At 41.5% G+C, this 18,013-nt stretch overlaps 2 protein-coding genes across 4 annotated transcripts in view; both read left to right on the top strand.

The window, feature by feature from the left end:
- The first annotated feature begins 326 nt into the window (after positions 1-326).
- On the top strand, positions 327-5,211 carry ifi30a (IFI30 lysosomal thiol reductase a). Its single transcript, XM_012916798.4, has 7 exons — positions 327-543; positions 1,512-1,700; positions 1,864-1,938; positions 2,084-2,170; positions 2,295-2,447; positions 4,762-4,830; positions 4,905-5,211. Exons 1-7 carry the CDS (start codon positions 424-426, stop codon positions 4,968-4,970), a joined length of 759 nt encoding a protein of 252 aa, XP_012772252.1. The 5' UTR covers positions 327-423; the 3' UTR covers positions 4,971-5,211.
- A 2,705-nt stretch (positions 5,212-7,916) lies between these two features.
- pde4ca (phosphodiesterase 4C, cAMP-specific a) overlaps positions 7,917-18,013 on the top strand; it is a 49,233-nt gene continuing 39,136 nt past the window's right edge. The window contains exon 1 of one of the 3 annotated variants that reach the window (XM_076876418.1): positions 7,917-8,124. In XM_076876418.1, coding sequence (XP_076732533.1) covers positions 8,111-8,124 — 14 coding nt within the window. In that variant the 5' untranslated portion in view covers positions 7,917-8,110. Of the gene's footprint in view, positions 8,125-15,223; positions 15,892-18,013 lie in introns of those variants that run through there. The other 2 variants (XM_023154619.3, XM_076876417.1) reach the window with 2 other exon arrangements.

The following is an 18,013-nucleotide window of genomic DNA, read 5'->3' as shown; positions in this document are numbered from 1 at the left end:
GGATGTTCTTAAATTATACCTTGAAACGCTTTGTGAATAAAATAAATAACTCAGATATATATGTATTTCCTTTTAAAAACGTGAGCTATTGTGCCTGTACACGACGTTATTTTTTTATTGATAGACTTGAAATGTCCACGTAGTTAAATCATTGCGAACTTCACGAACTTCAGGATGTGTAAACTTACTACATACTAACATGCCAATCATATGACAGTTCTATTTCCTCAGAACAGCAGCAGAGACTTCGCTCTCTTTGGATAGATGTCTCCTAGTTACAAGTGACGCTTAAGACCACAGCCAATCAAAAAACAGCTAACCTGCACGAGGAAGCGCGGTCGAGTATTAAAGAGTGGACTCGCACAGTTGTTTGTGGGTCAGTGTTGTGGTGCTAGTGACAGTTATAAACAGTTGTAGGTAAGGATGAAGGCACTACTGCTGCTGTTTTTGGCTTTTGGGTACGTCGGCTCCTCCGTGTACTCCTCATGCTCCCAGTCGCCATTAAACTGGTGTTCATCTGTTGACTCGGCTGTTGAGTGCGGGGTAAGAACTTTATACATAACTTTTTATCAAGAGCTAATTTTGAATGGCTAGTTAGTGTCGACGACGTTAGCCACTTTCATAGGTAAGGCAATAGCTAAATAAAAGTTTCTATATTTATGAGAAAAAAAAAACCCACTGAGAGAAAGCGTAGCAGCACCAATGAGTGCGTCGCTGTAATGTGATATGCGGTCAGTTTTCAGGTGAGTAAACTGACCTGACCGCAAATAATGGTTTCCTCTGATAAAGACTTCAAAATTATAGTCTGAATGTGGAGAGGTGAAACATTATCATGCACATGAAGTTAGCGGAGCCAGTCTCTTACAAAAATCAGAGTCATCCTTAAGCGTTGCCCTTGTCTTCATCTTTTAATGACGTCACGTGTGTTATTAAGTAATTATTTATAGCTAATGTTCGGTGTTAGCTAACAAGTACTCACTAAAACTCTGTAACCTTTTTTGTCTGTTAACTGGACTTCGAAAGAAACGGTTATTTTTAGGTTTTAAGGAAATAGGAAGTAAAAATTTCAAATACCAGTTCTTTGCCAGCTGTGCGGTCTTTACATGTACCACTAAGCAGCCAGTTTAGTTGGTCTTACCATAGTTGGCATACAGTGAATAAAAGATATAGTCATGTAAATGGTGATAGATTTATTAACAATATTACAATCACAATTATAATGCAATAAACAATATAAATATAATTCAAACTTTTAAAAACGATCGCTGCAACAACTTGATAGGTAATCTGTGTATGCTGTTTTTAAGTCATAAAAAAGGACCAGCTAATGCACATTTTCAACCTTTCTGTAGCATTTTCAGCTGAAATTGGCTTGATCACAAGTAATTACAACCACATGCTATTGATGAAAAGTCATAGTATAACTCTCACTGATGCTGCGCTTCCTCTGGAGTCTTGAACGTGGTGGCGTTTTGAAGAAGCTGACCTCCCTGTTTTGCTCTTTGCTGTAGGTTTTGAAGTCGTGCCTTCATTCCAACTACACAAAGTCCCAACAGACAGACGATCCCGTTGAGGTGGGGCTTTACTACGAGAGTCTGTGTCCTGGGTGCAGACAGTTTCTCGTTATGATGCTCTTCCCCACAGCGGTCCTCCTGAATGACATCATGGTTGTTAACCTGGTGCCTTTCGGCAATGCCCAGGTAAGCAGTCGGCTGAGCAGCTTGGTTGCAGACTGCGATTGTAAATCTACCTGTGCAAAGACATTTACGGTTAAAGGCAACCCAAGAGTTCTCATCACTATATCTGTCAAAAATTTAAAAAGATTTACCCAAGTACATCATTGGTAACTGTATTCCATTTCAGGAGGTCAAACAGGATGAAAAGTACGTCTTTACTTGCCAGCATGGAGAACAGGAGTGTCTGGGCAACATGATTGAGGTGACGTTGCACCCCAGACACACACCAACAACTCAAACTGCTGAATAATGTGTCATGTCTGGTGTCAAAAGCATCTTGCTGTGTTGCTTCAAAATGCTTAATTTTTTTAAAAGAATGAAATATTTGTTTTTTGTTTTTTCTCTAGACTTGTTTGATGAACATGTCCAAGATGGCTTTTCCAATCATTTTCTGTATGGAGTCCTCCTCTGATGTCATCAATTCAGCCAAAGCTGTAAGTGTGTGTGCGTGTTTGTTTGATTTATGCAGGCAATTGACTGGTCTAGACCACTTCAGTCCATGACTTTTTTTTTTTCGGTCACTAATAAATTTCCGTTTACAACCATGTTTGGTTGTAGTGTACTGGAGTCTATGACCCCACTTTGAGCTGGGACAAAGTCATGAGCTGCGTCAATGGTCCTCAAGGAAACCAGCTGATGCATCAAAATGCCTTGGAGACGGCTGCCCTGAAACCTCCGCACCAGTACGTGCCCTGGATCACCATTAATGGGGTAAGACTTTACTGCAGTAACAGCCTATCCAGCAAATACCATGGTGTTCAGTTTTACTTATATAGTGCCAAATCGCAACAACAGTCACGTAAAGGCACTTTATCTCATAGGGTAAAGACCCTACGACGTAAGAGAACCCCAACAATCAGACAGCCTACAATGAGCAGCACTTGGTGACAGTGTAAAGGAAAAACTACCTTTTAACAGGAAAAAAACCCTCCTCCTCTGTGTTAGCTATCTGCCGCAACTAGGGATGGGTACCGGTTCTGACATAAACGGTAGTAACCAGACCGAAAAGCAGCGCACATTTCGGTGCTTTATTTCGGTGCTTTTTTTTCCTGAGCTGTGATACACTTCTAGCCAATCATTTTATGTTTCCGAGGATAGTAGGCGGGGCCAGGTACGTACGTTCTGTTAGAGCAGAGCTACAGATTAAAAATGTCCAAGGCGAAGCGGTCAAAAGTCTGGCTGTACTTCACAGCAAAATATGCAAACTCAGCAGCCTGCAGCAAGTGCTTTAAGCTGATACTGTGATACTGTCAAAGGAGGTAACACCAAGAATCCGATTAAACAGCTGGCGACGCATAGCGTTTTTTTTTTAAAAGCCGAGAAATGCGCCGTATTTGATAGCTTGCTGCGAGACCTCACACCGTGCACGTCGGGTGGGTTGCCAGTTATCGGACCCGGAGCAACATCCCCCAAAAACCCGAAGAATAGAGTCCTGGCCCCTAGCCCTGCCAGTGTAGCAGAAATGATGACGGATGATGATGGCAGCAGCAGCCGTTCTTCTCTGCGTGAGTAGCTTCATGTTGGTCATGTGTAATTTACGTTGAGTAGGCTAACCACGTTATTACATTAATGCATGTAAGGTGAACTAGCAAACATCATCATAGCTACATGCGGCTGTCCTCTTGTTTGATGGCAGATACTCCCTTCACCCTGGCCAAAAAGGCTAAAATGACCAAAGAAAAAGTGGGAAACAGTTAAACATGAGAGGGTTTAAGTTTGTGTTTTTTCCATTGTTTAAGCATTGCTTCCAGCCAAGAGTGATGCCATATATGCCACATAGCTGCAGAAAAGGCTAACATTGTTATATTTTTACAAAAAAAACCAGCTGAACATGAGAGGTTTTTGGACAAAGTTTGTGTTCTCCATTCTTTAAGCACCGGTTTGAGCACCGTTTAAGCAACGGCACCGTTTCAAAAGTACCGATTTGGCACCGGTATCGGATAAAACCTAAACGATACCCATCCCTAGCCGCAACCAACTGGGGCATGAGCAGAAAGGAAAAGGGAGACAGGACACAATACAAACTATAGGAGAGAGAAGACAGAATTGAATGACATACAGCATGGAAGTGGACGTTTTTCCTTTACTCTATAAAAACATAATGAAGAGGTGAGAAACTGTAAGACATCAGACTGGAATGGAGAAAGTGATTTGAAATGATCCAGATCTGATGTTGACTCTGTCCTTCAAAAGAAGTGCTGTTACTTTTTCAGTGATGAGTTTGACACTTGATCTGCCTCAAAGCCCAAATCTGTTAGTGAAAGAAAGCTGGGACTGATACATGTAAAGCTGCCTCTTTTTCACTTGACATCATGCAGTACCCTAACATAAAAATGGAAGTTTTGTCTAAAGCAAGTCACATGTGAATTGCAGGCACGCCCACGTAAGCCCCTCTTCTTTATTAGAGGCGTTAGTATTGGAATGTTAAACACACTTTTTGCTGTTAGGAGTTTTACTATGTACTGTACTTCCTGGACCAACTTAAGGTCTTCTTTTCGTATTTAGATTTCCAAAATCCATATGACAATAGGTGCATAGTAAGTGTGCCTCACCTGATTACAATTTTGCTAAGATCACATGACCCAAGATTGACGGCAATCACATTTTTGGGGGATTCCTATGAAAAGCAAGTCAAATGCTAAATTCAGATCATCCACAATATAAGGTTATCAGGCTGCTCAGCTCTATCTGTTGCATTTGCCTGTCCCTTTTTGGAAATGGTCTCTCTCAGCCTTTGCACTTACCACGTTAGTCATTCACACCGGTCTTCCTTACAGTTATATGACATTGCTGTGACCTGCAATCACCTGCAAGTCATGCACCTAGCAATCTAACGAGGTCAATCAGATGATCTGTCTCTGACGGCCTCTTATTGCTGTTTTACATTCCAGTATCACCAGGTTTAAGACCTAAAGTGTACTGCTAAGTGTCTGTTGCCTTAATAAACCATTCAAACTGTGTAACTGAGGTATGAGAAGTTACTTATTTTTAAATGTTGGGAATATTAATTTTCATTGATTTGTAGGAGCATACAGACGACCTGCAGGACAAAGCCATGAATTCTCTCCTCTCTCTCGTCTGCAGCATGTACAAGGTACAGTCATCAATGTCTACTAGATATCTGCCTTGTAATTTACTTGAACTTAAGTTTTTGTTTTGTTTTTTCAGGGCACTAAGCCTGCGGCCTGCGGGGGGAGCCAGATGCACTACAAAACTTACTGCCAGAAAGTGTGAATGAGAAATTCTGCACATGCCTGTTTACTAGCCAGGTGTGGCCTCTAAACAAGAAACACTGAAGAATGTCATCAAAGATTTTCTTTTTCTTTTTGTGTTTTTGAACTTTGTTTCTAAGAATTTGATCACTTCACTTTTGTAATTCCAAAATATAAAAACACACGTTACCTTCTTAAGAGACTGTGTTGTCATTGAATTAATATCTATGGAAACCAAAAAATCATAAATGGCTTTTGTAGTACTTTGGTATTTGCCTTATTTAAAGTGTTTTTTGCTTAACTTTTTAAAAAACAGTTTAGATGGAGGTACACAAATTCACAAATCATCCAAAAAACACAAATCATCATTTGTTAGAGGTAATAAACACACACAGTAGGGTATTCATATCTTGTGGGGACAATGCTTTACCTAGCCCCTAACCATCGAAAATGAATGCCTAACCCTTGCCCTAAACCTAACCATAACCAATTGTTACACTGTGACTAAAACCACAGTCTCAGTCTCCAAATTCCCTTCAAACTTGTGAGAACCAGGATTTTGGTCCCCAAAAGGGCCGTTGGTCCCCACAAATATAGTAAGCTTACACACAGACACACACACACACAGACAGACACAGACAGTGTTGTCACAGTGCTGTATTAAAACTGATATTTTGAGTTTATTTACTAGATTCTTTGTCTTTGTAGTCTCCCACAGCGTCAGAGTAAGTGTTTAATGTAAATGGTAGGATAATAGGTAATCTAAAGCTCATGCCTAATGGCCTTGAAAACATGTGTCACAGTTGACCTTATACTTCACGTTCTGTTTGTTTTTTTTAAACCTGAGTTAATGTGGGCTTAGCATCAGGAGGCACAGGTTCATTAAAGTTCACAAAATCTCCTGAATCTTTAACACAGACTCACCTACAGCTACAAATTTAAACCGTGTTCATGGAGTAAGAAAAAAAGCTTAAATGAGAAGATTTTAGGCAACCGCTTGATCAAACCCAGAGTTTTGCTGCACTGACCGGCAGGTCTGGATCTGCAAGGTCCACAGATTCTGCAGACAGACTCGCATGACTAATGGCATGCCACGCAGGCTGTTCCACCACCTCAATCTCTGTACCAGCATCTGCAGCCTCCACATACTTTCTGTTTTGGCGACTAATTGTCGTCATTTTCCAAAACATCGCTTTTGGGTCAAATCGGTTTACTACTACTACTACTAAGAAAGTTTGCTGTTTATCACCGATGTGATGACAGCTGAAAGTTTTGAAGAGGCGGGGAGACAGTTTGGTCTGTACTGAGTGACATCCCAGCTAAATGTTGGTGCCACAGACAGCTTCATATCTCATCTTAACTGTAGTTCCTGTATCCTCCTCGTTGGCATTTCCTTCTCATTTGTCTGGTTCCCAGTAGCTGAAAGTATGAGGAGAAATAACTCAAAAATTTTCAACTTCACAGAGGTAAGAGTAATAATTTCACGTTTAAGAAATTCGGCAACCTTTATTACGCTTGGCTTGGTTATTTCTTTCTTTATTTCATTTGCTTTCTTTTATGAACTCAAAAGAAAGTGAACTGGTTACACATTCGCAAAAACTAAATGGAAAGCTATGATGTGTGATTAATGTGGATTCTGTAATTGCACTGCTACGTGTTTTGTTTTCCATTCTTGTTCCTGTTGCCAAATAGTTGTGGAAACTTTAATGGGAGCTTGTGTGTGAAAATAAGCAACAGCATTAAAGTGTAAAATTGTGTCATTAAGGAAGGAAATCATTTGGTGGCAAAGATAATGTGTTGCAGCATAGCTTTCTCTTGATCGATCCAACTCATAATCCATGAAGTTCACACATCGGCCCCTCTCGTGGTGATCTTGGATAGAAACGGTCAACAATAAAACTCCAGAGTCTGTTGACGTTTGTTTATGGAAAGGTGAAACTTCCAAGCAGAAGGAGAGATAGGGTCACGGGATACAGTGGCAAACAAGGACTCTTATCTGTTTCCGCTCAACGCTGACGCTGAAACAGAGAAGCCCTGAGAGCGAAATCCCGAACACTGTCTCCCTGTAAGAACCGTCTATTGTGTCCAAGGTGATAGTGTGTTTGGTCTCAGGACCTGAAATCAGATAAACCTTCCAAAAATAATGCCCGAGTTGGCTTTTGTGAGGCTTGTCACATTTTTAGTAGCGTCATAAAAACAGCCCTGTGCATGGCTCACCTTTAGATCTCAACAGATGGTCTTTTTTTTTTTTTTTTACTTCACAGAGACTTTTCAAGAAGCTCGGGAAATATAAAAACTTCTCCCTGCTGGCAAACATGCAGCTTTCCTTTATGTATGGTCTCTGTGATATCCCTGCTAAAATGCTGCTTCTGTATTGTTGCTCTGTCACCAGTTTGTGTAGTTCTTGTAATTATTGCAGGCCATAAACTATTAACAACAAAAAGGCAAATTTTCTCTGAACATCATTTTCATATTTCAAAGTAATAGCCCAGAAAGCTGCACATAAGCTAAATTATAGGATGAATGAGTGCCAAGTAGCTTTGAGCCAGGGTTTGCTGTTGAAAAGCACAGAGCTGCTGATTTTTGTGATGCATAGCAATCAATCTTGTTAGCGCCACAGCACATGCACATGCACATCCCTTTCATTTCAGTAAGAAAGCTGACATGCAAAGCATATGAAAGAAAATCGAGTTAACCAAGCAGTTTCCATTTCATAAAAATCTCCTTTCTTGTCTGCAGTTCACTCCAAACCTTTGAGTTCAGTGCAAAAAAGTGAACAAGTTAAAAAGCTGGCCCCCCTTTTTGTCTCCAATCTAGTCTTTATGAATGCAGATTTATCCCGTCTTTATACCATCACACTCTTCTTTTTCTAGCTTACAGTTAGACATGTATGCATATATCATCTCAGTAAAAAAACAAATCGCCTGCCTTTTATCTGCCTTACAGAGACAGTGGGATTCCTTAGACCAAACCTCCTCTGTAGAGCCTCTCCAGGACTGTGATATCAGATGGGCTGTGAAGAGGCTCTTCTCGGGAAACCTGCAGCTGCCCAAGCTTTCCTGCAGATCTTCTGCTCAGGATGGCCCTCCGCCCGTCGCCCCATTGGGCCCTGCGACCTACAGGATCAAACACTCGAGAAGTTACGGGACTCTGACCAGCTGCATGTCCAGAGGCCTGTAAGTCACTGATGTTGAACATGTTTAGTGGCATTTTGCTAATGAATTTAAATGTGCATACCAAAACATCACACATCCTGCTTCAAAAGCATGTTTGGGAACACATGATACTTCAGGTATCTCACACATGTTAAATTCATTCTTTAAATATCCTCTGATTTCCTCTAGAAAGAACAGCTCTGGAGTTTAAGTGTTCCCAAAACCAGCGCTCTGTGTGGAAAGGAGTTAATTTTTTCCTAGTTTCCCAACAGCTGGGCCCCTTCTCAAGCTTAATGATTAAAATTATATGTGTTCAGTGTGAAACCAGCCCCTGTGAAGCAAGCTGTGGTCTTGTAAATCAACACAGATTAAGGAGTACTTAATGATCATCTGTTTTTAGGCGGGGCGGGGGGTAATTGTTTATTTAGGTTGAAAAAAGCTGAGTTGCTTCTCGAGCATATGATTGAACAAAGTGTCCCGCTTAAGGCGTTGCGCTCGCCTCTGTCACACTGCTGAACAATTATCGCCATAAAAGATCAGACAAACAAGGCTCTTATTATTGTTTTCACAACAACATTCAAGCTGCTTCAGCAATACATCTGTAGCAATTTCGGCCTCTCTAAACTTCGTGTGTGGGTGTGTACGTGTCTGCGTGTGCTGGCGTCTGTGAACGTGTGTGTACGTGTACCATCATTACGTCTCTTTTTCCACCTGTTGATGGAATCCGGAGACATCTGTTTGATATTGTTATTAGTTACAGTGAACCTCACAGGTGAACCCCTGTTGGCTTCTTCTTTGTCATGTGATTCATTGTTGAGTAGCACCTCTGCAAACACTGGATAAACTGAGAGTGATGTGGTGTTTTGTTCTTTTGCATTGCTCTTTATACGCTCACTGGCCACTTTATTAAGTACACCTATACAACTTCATGAAATATCCAATCAACCAGTGACATGGCTGCAACTCTGTGCGTTTGGCCATTTAGAAATGATTGAGACGACCTGCTAAAATTCAAAATGAGCTTCAGAATGGGGAAGAAAGGTGATTTAACCAACTTTGAACGTCGCTTAGAGTTTGGTGCCAGACGGGCTAGTCTGAGGATTTCACAAACTGCTGATCTGCTGGGATTTTAGCCACACAGTCACCTCTAAGGTTTATAGAGAAGAGTCTGAAAATGAGAAACTACCTTGAAAGTTTATTATTTGGTTGGCTGTAGGTGGTGGTGGTTCAATGCCTGACTGCTCCAGTCTCCATGCCTAGGCATCCTTAGGCAAGATACTAACCCCAAGTTGCTCTACGATTCATCCATCAGAGAATGAATGTGTGTGAATGTTAGATAGAAAGCACTTGAGCAGAGAAAAAAGAGCTTGCGTGAATGGGTGTGAATGGGTATGAGGCATGTATAAAGTGCTTTGAGTGCTCGGGTAGATTAGAAAAGCACTATATAAGAACCAGTCCATCTACCATTAATGAAGTAGATGTGCCACAGCAGCATAAGAGCACAGTGGTGTTCTTGTTATATAAGAACAAGATTTGCTTGGGCTTTCCAAAATTGGATAGCAGACGTGCCGAGACATTCTGAGGATATGGTCAGAATTTGGTGTAAACAGCTTGAAGGCATGGATCCATCCAGCCTTGTATCAATGATTCAGGCTGGTTTTAGTGTATTCTAGAATTTTAGAAATTGATTTTGGAATCTGTTTAAAAACAGTGGGATACATGGAGGGTCTTTAAAAGAGATGGATGATACCAGCTGTTTAAAAGTAAGAGTGACTGACTGATAATTGAGAGAAACCCAGGGGAAATGACAGGTAGAGTCTCTTGAAGAAATTTGGGAGAAATAGTGTCAACTGGGCAGAAAGAAGTGCACATATTAGAAACTATATCAAGGAGATCATTCCATCCATTCCTTTTTCTTTCAGGTAATTCATTTCAGGGTCGTGGGGGGCTGGAGCCTATCCCAGCTGCCATAGGCTTCAGTAGATAGGCATAAGTAGATGACTACACTTGGACAAGGTGATAGGATCCAATCGTGAACTGTGACCTGATACCATAGATCTTACTAGCAATAAATAATAAAATAATAATAAAAAAAAATTGACACTCAACGGAGCCAGTGAAGTCGGACGTTTTTTCAGTTGAGCGTGGTTAATAAGTTCTTCATGTGAATAAAGTGAAAAGGGAGATCTTTGTTTTCCCATCTCTTTTCAGCTTTTTTGTGCTCTCTTCTATCCTGATGAATATAATCATTGATCCAAAGAGGAGGGATTACTCTGGACTTTTCAGAGGCTCTATTATCAGGATCTGATGTACACAGACTACTGAAAGTTAAGTGAGTCCCTGATATTTGAAGACAGCTGCAATGTTGAGATGGAGATATAAGAGAACAGAGCTGGGAACGTTGCTGCCAAGTTCTCATTGGGTGAATCCCATAGGCATTCAACCTATTGATTTCCTGTTTCTTGAGAGCAGGCGCAGGTTCGTATCCTACCCGTGGCGGTTGTCGCATGTCTTCCCTGCTCTCGCTCCCTCTGCTTTCTTGACACTTTTTAGTGTACCCTTTCAAATAAAGCCATCTTCATCACACAGTTCAGCTTCTTCACCTCTTTTCAGCAAATTGTTCCGCTTCTTCAGCTGTTTTCGGAAGACGATTTTCACTATATGGCATTTACTCGGCATTTTCGCAGGAAATGCAACTTTTGTGAGACAGTATAGCTCACTAGAAATCTAGAAGGGAACACAAACATGTTCAGTGTTGTTGAAAAGTAGCCAACAAAATTGGAAAATGTATTATTGTAATGGCAACGAGGACAGCAGGTTATTGGGGTCGGATGTGGCTCTGGAGGTGAAATGATTCATTCATTAATCCCTGGCTTCTTCTGTTGGCATGTCAATTCGTCCTTTTCATGCCGAACCACAAAAAACTCTCCACTTAATGCAGTGTATCCATCTCTCTCTCTTTCTCTGTGTACATGTGTGCGTGTGTTTGTGTGATAGGAATAGCGATGTATGTACTGAGTAGAAAAAGTACTTTATGATGTTTGCATGTGGATCGATGAGTGGCCTATCATGCGAAACACTTTCAGTGGTCAATAAGAGCACTACATAAATGCATTCTGTGGGTCATCTCCGGTAACAGTTCTCAGTATTACAGTCACATTTGGATACAATTGATTGCAGCACGAGACTTTGCAAGCTGGAAAAGATACTCATTGTTTTCTGGTAAATTGAAGTCTTTTGACACATATTATGCAACTATAAAAGGTCATAAGTTGTTGTTTTTTTTACTTTATAGCATGCTCTGCTGCAACAACACACACTGTGTTTCATGTGCTTGTGTAACTGTCAACTGATCAAACATGACCTTTTCATGTAGGAGGTCAGGTCAGCTTATAGTCAGTCTTAGGCCATAACACGTCCCATCAAAGGTGCTCTCCTTCACTGTGAACTTCTCACCACTTCTTGACTCACTCTCCTGCAGACCCTACCAATGCGCTGCAATCCCCACCCAGCGGGTAGAGCCTGGGGAAGTTGCACACAGTTGCTGCACACTCTCCTGCCAAAGACACTCTTTCAAAAGAGAATCTTAATGTCAAGATTGATACTTCCTGGTTAAGTAGCTTTAACTGCTTTTTCACTGACAGATATTTTATTCACAATTGAACAATATGGCAAATATGTAAATTGAGAAGCTGTACTGCTGTTAACAAAAATATTAGCTCATTTTGGAATTTCATTCCAACAGCACATCTAAAAACATGGGAACGAGGGCAACAATCGGGTGGAGAAAAATTTTACAGGTTAACTGGCAGCAGGTCAGTGACATGATTGGGTTTAAAAAGTGCATCCTAGAGAGGCAGAGGTTCACCAAGCTGCAAAAAACTGTGTCTACAAATTGTGGAACAGCTGCAGAATCATGATCGTCAGCGTAAAATGGCAAAGACTTTGAATATCTCATCATCTGCAGTACATAATGTCCTCAAAAGATTCAGAAAATTGTTAGAAATCTCTTTGTGCAGGTGAAAAGACTGAAAATCAATATTAGATGGCTATGATCTTTTGGCCCTCGGGCAGCACTGCATTAAAAACAGGAACGATTCTGTCATGGAACTGTGAGCACAGTTCACTGTGCCATCCGCAAATGCAGGTTAAAGCTCTATCATGAAGAGAAGAAGCCGTAATTGGACACGATCCACGAACGCTGCTGTGTTCTCTGAGCCGACGCTCGTTTAAAATGGACTGAAACAAAGTGAAAAACTGTTCTGTTCTCTGTACATCTATTACATCTGCATGACTTTGTATTTGCTGAACTAACCTGTCTTTAGTCCAGACCTTTCACCAACTGAAAACATTTACAGCATAAATAAGTGAAAACTTCAACAAAGAAGAGCCAGGACTGATGAGCAGCTAGAATCATATATCAGACAAGAATGAGACAACAAAAGACCAGCAGCTGGTCTCCTCAGTTCCCAGATGTTTAAAAGAAGATGGGAATGGTGCACAGTGGTAAACATCGCCCTGTCCCAACTGTTTTTAAACATGTCGCTGCCATCAAATTCAAACATTTGATGCGCTTTCTGTGTTCTGTTAATACCTGTTTATGATATTTGCAAATCATTTCGTTCTCCTTTTATTTACATTTTACGCAGCATCCCGCCTTTTTCAGCATTGGGTTTGGAAAAACACTATCCTGCCAGCCTCTTTATGCACGTACGGGGCCCTAAAATGCAGAAAAAAACCTTCAGATGCACTATAAACATCACATCTAGATTTATACTAACGGATTACTGCTATAACGCAGCACATAAAAAATAGGTGCAAGTACTGTGATGTTTCACTTTTATTTACTTCATAAATGTTTATATGACAGCAGGTATAAAGTAGCACGGCTACAAACATGACAGCAGGGATATCGAAGGACTAGAAAGCCTTTCATTATGTTCCCTTTCTATGAAGAGAGCCATGTGCTCTCCTGTTTACCAGTTGGTAGTGCAGTTTTGATGGGATGCCAGAGAAAGTGTTTATAGAGAAGTCTCAGGATGCTTTATAGCTGACAATGCTGCAAATCTTAGGATAACCTTTTCCTTTTCCTTTTCTACATCATATACATCAAATTTGCATTAAATGACTCCAGAACGGACCTCAGCAGCTTGGAAGGGATGCGGCTTTTTATGAAACATCTGAGGAAGAATGTTCTCAAAAGACAAACCATTTCCTACCCGGAATAAAGCAGATGGTTTACAAACAAAGTGGATCTGGTGTGAGCCTTTTCTCCAAGTGTGTCATACTCGATGTCTGAAAGTGTCTGATGCACGCTTCCTGCTGGCAGCTGAGGCCTGAAAACCTGGAATTACAACATCACTCTGAAAGAGAAGGTTGTAAGCATGCTCTGTCCACAGCAGATGGGATCTCCAGATGGATGTTTGGAGACAGTGAGTCAGCGTAATGTTTTCTATGAGCCCTGTTTTTTCTGGGGGTTTTTTGTTCTTACTGTCTTTGGCATGCTTCATTGCGGGATAAACTTTCGGGTGAATCTCGTATCGAGAAACAAGCAGAAAGCCTTTTTCCAAACTAACAGTCATCCCATTCCAGACACTACTCAGTCTCAGTTATCATAGAAGCAGTCACATGAGAGGCTGCGAGTCTGAGCCACTCTTGAAAAGTTGTAAGCAAACTTTATGCTGACAGAAGCATCCAGCTGATGGTGCTGTCTCGATGTCGGATTCTGTAAAAAGGGGAACATCTCGAAACACACGAATGGCCTCAGTGTGAGGAACTCCACTCCAGATGTGCCTCAGGAATACTTAAATCTGAATCTGATTGGGCACTGGGTAGCTCTTAAGCCTCTGTGGCTCTGAGAGTTGATGACAACGATAACAGGCCCATAATTTGACTTTATTCATCTATTCATTTTGCTCTCATGATTGCACATCTCCAAGTGATATAGTATTATTTCCATATTCCTCACAGTCCTCTTGGCTCCGGCTGGCTGTGCTGTAGCTCCGTCCACTTGCAGAAATGCCAGAAATGTTTTGTTTCCGTGCTCGCTGATATCGTCGCTCTGAAAAAAACGAAACCTTAAGATGCCAGACAAATCGTGTTTGTGCTTTAGTCTGCTGCTGCTTGCCTGGTTCCAGTGACTGCTTAAAAAACATGTTTCTTTGGATGTTAAATGTTAACTAACTTTGGCTGGAGTGTGCTGAACATACAGGTACAGAGTTAATAAAGGGGAGCCTGAAGGTCGGGTTAATGAGCGAAGTGAGAGTGAACCGAGACAAAATGACAGTAAAACACATTCTGAGATGAGCTGCAAAAGATTATTTGTCTCATTTCTAGATATAAGGATGGATAAGCAGAAATGACAGCACCAAATTTAATGCAGTGCAGTGCTAATGAGTGTATGCACACACACACACATGCACACACACACACAAAAGCTCTCAAGCAAACAATTCTTATTTCCTGCTTTCCCTAAACAGCTGTTGGTCATAGGTTCAGTCCTGTGTCAGATGTTCCAGCTCCCTAGGTTATTTTAGTTACTCTAGACAGCGCCGGTGTTTAGTTATGAGTCCTTAATCACAGGAGGACCTTTTCTCACTCTCCGGCAATAAACAGAGAGATTGGGTGAGGGAGAAGATGTTGTTGCCTCTGGTCACAGATAGAGAGTGCCATCGTGACAGCACCCATGCTCTCTATAGCTTTTATCTACCTCTGCTTTTTATAGTCAGAGGCACTTCATGTGATTCTTCCTGGTGCGCTCAGAGCATGTGAAAGGCAAAGAAGCTGTCTCTGAGGAAATAGGCAACTTCACAACAGATAGCACCTCAGGGAGTGCAGGGGGGGAGGGGGGGGAGCCTGAGTATGCAAACTTGGGAGTGAGAGTAAGTAAGGTGAGCTCGAAGGCCAAGCCAGGCGACGGCTTAATGTTTATACACAGGCGGAATTTGGAAAGGAAGTAATTATGAAGCACAGTTTGAAGTTGATGAACAATATGTTCCTTAGGATTGCAAGGGAGAGAAGAGGGGGGAAGTAGAGGGATGGAAAGAGGGATAGAGGAGCAGAAGGAGGTAATCTGTCATGCTTCCACTCCCTGTAAATCAGACGTCCATATTTAGTTGGAAAGAGGGAAGGCCTCACAGTAATGTAAACAAAGCCTGGGGGAGGGAAGAAGGCAGGGAGAGTTTATCATCAACACTAATGTTTGAACGGCTAGCACGGCAGTCAGCATGGTCTTTAGGAAGAGACAACAGACAACGGAGCTGATAGAGCACAACTGAAGGTAGAGAGGTAGCTTTTGATTTTCTGAGCAGTCTTGTCTAGTCCATTTTAGATTTCAAAAACAGGTTTTTATTCTTGAGATCTCTGAGAGAATTTTGGAGCAATGATGAGCAGGACCAGATCCTCACCCGTCTCATATGTCATGTCACACAAAAGTCTTTAAACAAACCTGACGACAACATTTTTCAAAGGGAGAGCGAGCAAAGAGGGAGCGATCGCTTGACCACTGACCATCTATCTATTCATCATGAACGACCTGTGCTCCGAGAGCTCCGAGGAAGAACAATCTGAAGTCGATGAGACCCCCCGGGAACAAAAGCTGTCCCGGCTTCCCGTGATTCAGCTCATGTCCAGGACCGTAGGGGGTTCCACGGGAGGATCTCCAAAGGTTTCACCCAAGGATTCGCCGCGCGGGTCTCCTCGAAATTCCCCGCTGCTCTTCAGGAAGCTGCTGATGAACCGCAGCATCAACCTCCAGAGGCGCCGCTTCACCCTGGCCCACACCCCCAGGTAGAGTTTATGACTGCAGCCAAGATGATATAGATGACAGCTGTTGCACTTTGCATTATTCTCACTCAAAATAATGTAAAAAAAAAAGGTTATTTTTCGCAGATTTTGAAGATGTGTTAATGTTATGCAAGTTCTGCTCCAAATCCACCAACTAGGATTCTTATCATTCAAAAGCCATCTATTCTTATCGAATGTTCACATTTAGCACATCATTTAGACATGGATGATGCATATGGAGGGGGGTGGGGTTGTTTGGTGCTCTTTGCTGTTCCTTTTGGTATTTGGTAAAGAACAGCAGCCTTATGGCCAATCTTTACTCCACTTGGTTGGAGATGTTGATGCGTTCAAGTGTATTTTTGTCCAAGTGTTTCACACCATAAAAATGGTTGCCCTGAAGCTTATCTTATTAAAGTAAGACTGACCACAAGATGTTTTTATATTCATGCCTTTCAGTCATGCCTGCTCTCCTCTGCCAGGATAAAACTAGCCTTTTTTTTTTGGTAAGAAAGATCTAATACAAATTTTGTTCTCATGATGTGCATTTTTTTTTAAAGTTTCATTTCCATAAATAGACCTGCCCTTATTTACTGACTGCGTGGTTCCTGCTTGTGTTTAGCTTTTTCTTCTTTCTATGAAATCTGCTAATTATAGAATTCATTCACAGCAAAGCTGCTGATGAGCATTGAGTTTATAATAAGAGATGCTTTTCCAAACCCGCTGTCAGCTTTAGTGCTGAATTACCAGGAGTGTTTTTCCTAAGCTTTGTTCACCTTTTGCTTTCCATCATGTCAGTAAACACAGCTCAGCGACATCCTTGTTGTCACAGGATCAGCAGTTTGTTGTTCCACTTGTTAAGGACACGCTTCAATCTTTCAACAATGTCTTCTTGTTTAACAGCCGCACTTTTTAATCGCTGCACTCGCTGCGAAAGCACGCCTCAAACAACTGGATATTTCCTGCCGAGTTTCAAACACCTTAAATTTATTCTTCCGTTGCAGCGGTCATAAATCTCTTTGGAAACAACGCAGCAGTCTCTCTATCAGGCAGCGCTGCTCTGGTACCTGTTGATAGCTTTAGTTTTATGATCCGTTATTGAATCACGTCAGGCTCATGATTTTATTCTTTTCAGTGCAATTTAAACATTTACCTAGTCCCCCAATTAGATTGCATTTGACCATAACTTCTTGAGATAGGGAGAATAAACAGGACTCAGGCGGGACTGTGTATTTCTCTTCCCTCACACCTGTTGGTGTCCTCAAAAGAAGAGCCTGTTGTGGAAAATTGTAAAGCACTTTAAAAAGCAAATGTCTCCAGTGTGTACTCTGAGCATATAAACACTCAGATGTAGGCACCATGCAAATCGGCGCTGTTGCACGGTGTCTCCAGCTTGTTGCACTGATGTCAGGCACATCCACCTCAGTGAAATCAGATTAAAAGCTCGAGAGAAACTCTAGCTGGTGCTGTAAATTCCTGCCTTACTTTTATTGGCAGGAGCATTCCTACGAGAGCTGGGTCCCCCGTAGGAAATCTAAACATGCAGCATTTAAACGGTGGTGTATTTGACATTGGTGGATATGTTTCTATTTCAGAGTTTATTGTAAACTGTTTAATTGAGCTCGGGGTGTCTGTTAAAAATCTAAATATTAGAGGAAAAGAAGTCAAGTGGACTTCAAGGCTCAGTCTTGATTGTCAGATATCTGGAGGGCAGCGCAGATACTCAACATGTCAGGCTTTGTTTTACACAGCTCTGAGGCCAGGCCATTGAGGAAGTTTCCGCCTGCAGTGTCACAGCTCAAATAAATGGATGGACATGAGTTATTGCAGGATGACTGGCAAGCAGGAAGAATTAAACAAACTGGGGGTCCGGCGGAAAATTAATGTCGCAGGCCGCTCAAATATAGAACGTGCGCGCAAATTTATTTTCACTTTGTGTCTAAGTTGATGAAGTCTCTTTTTCCCCTTCAGAGACACCGAGTCAAAAGGATTTTTTTCCATGAAAAACTTTTAAACATTCAATAAACTTTTTTTTCAAGCCAGCTCTGTGATGACAGGTTTTTTTTTCCATTCAGTGTTTCAGTCACGTTATATTAATGGAAATAAAAACTGTCCAGAAAACACGCAA

The sequence above is a fragment of the Maylandia zebra genome, linkage group LG18 (assembly GCF_041146795.1).
Source record: "Maylandia zebra isolate NMK-2024a linkage group LG18, Mzebra_GT3a, whole genome shotgun sequence".
Lineage (NCBI taxonomy): Eukaryota > Metazoa > Chordata > Actinopteri > Cichliformes > Cichlidae > Maylandia > Maylandia zebra.
Note: the sequence above shows the minus strand (reverse complement) of the source record. Positions and strands in the feature narration are given on the sequence as shown.

Coding starts and splice junctions, on each gene's coding strand:
- ifi30a (XM_012916798.4), top strand. CDS start 424: ATGAAGGCACTACTGCTGCTGTTTTTGGCTTTTGGGTACGTCGGCTCC. Junction 2,448..4,761: donor CCTGGATCACCATTAATGGG/GTAAGACTTTAC, acceptor ATTGATTTGTAG/GAGCATACAGACGACCTGCA. Junction 4,831..4,904: donor TCGTCTGCAGCATGTACAAG/GTACAGTCATCA, acceptor TTGTTTTTTCAG/GGCACTAAGCCTGCGGCCTG.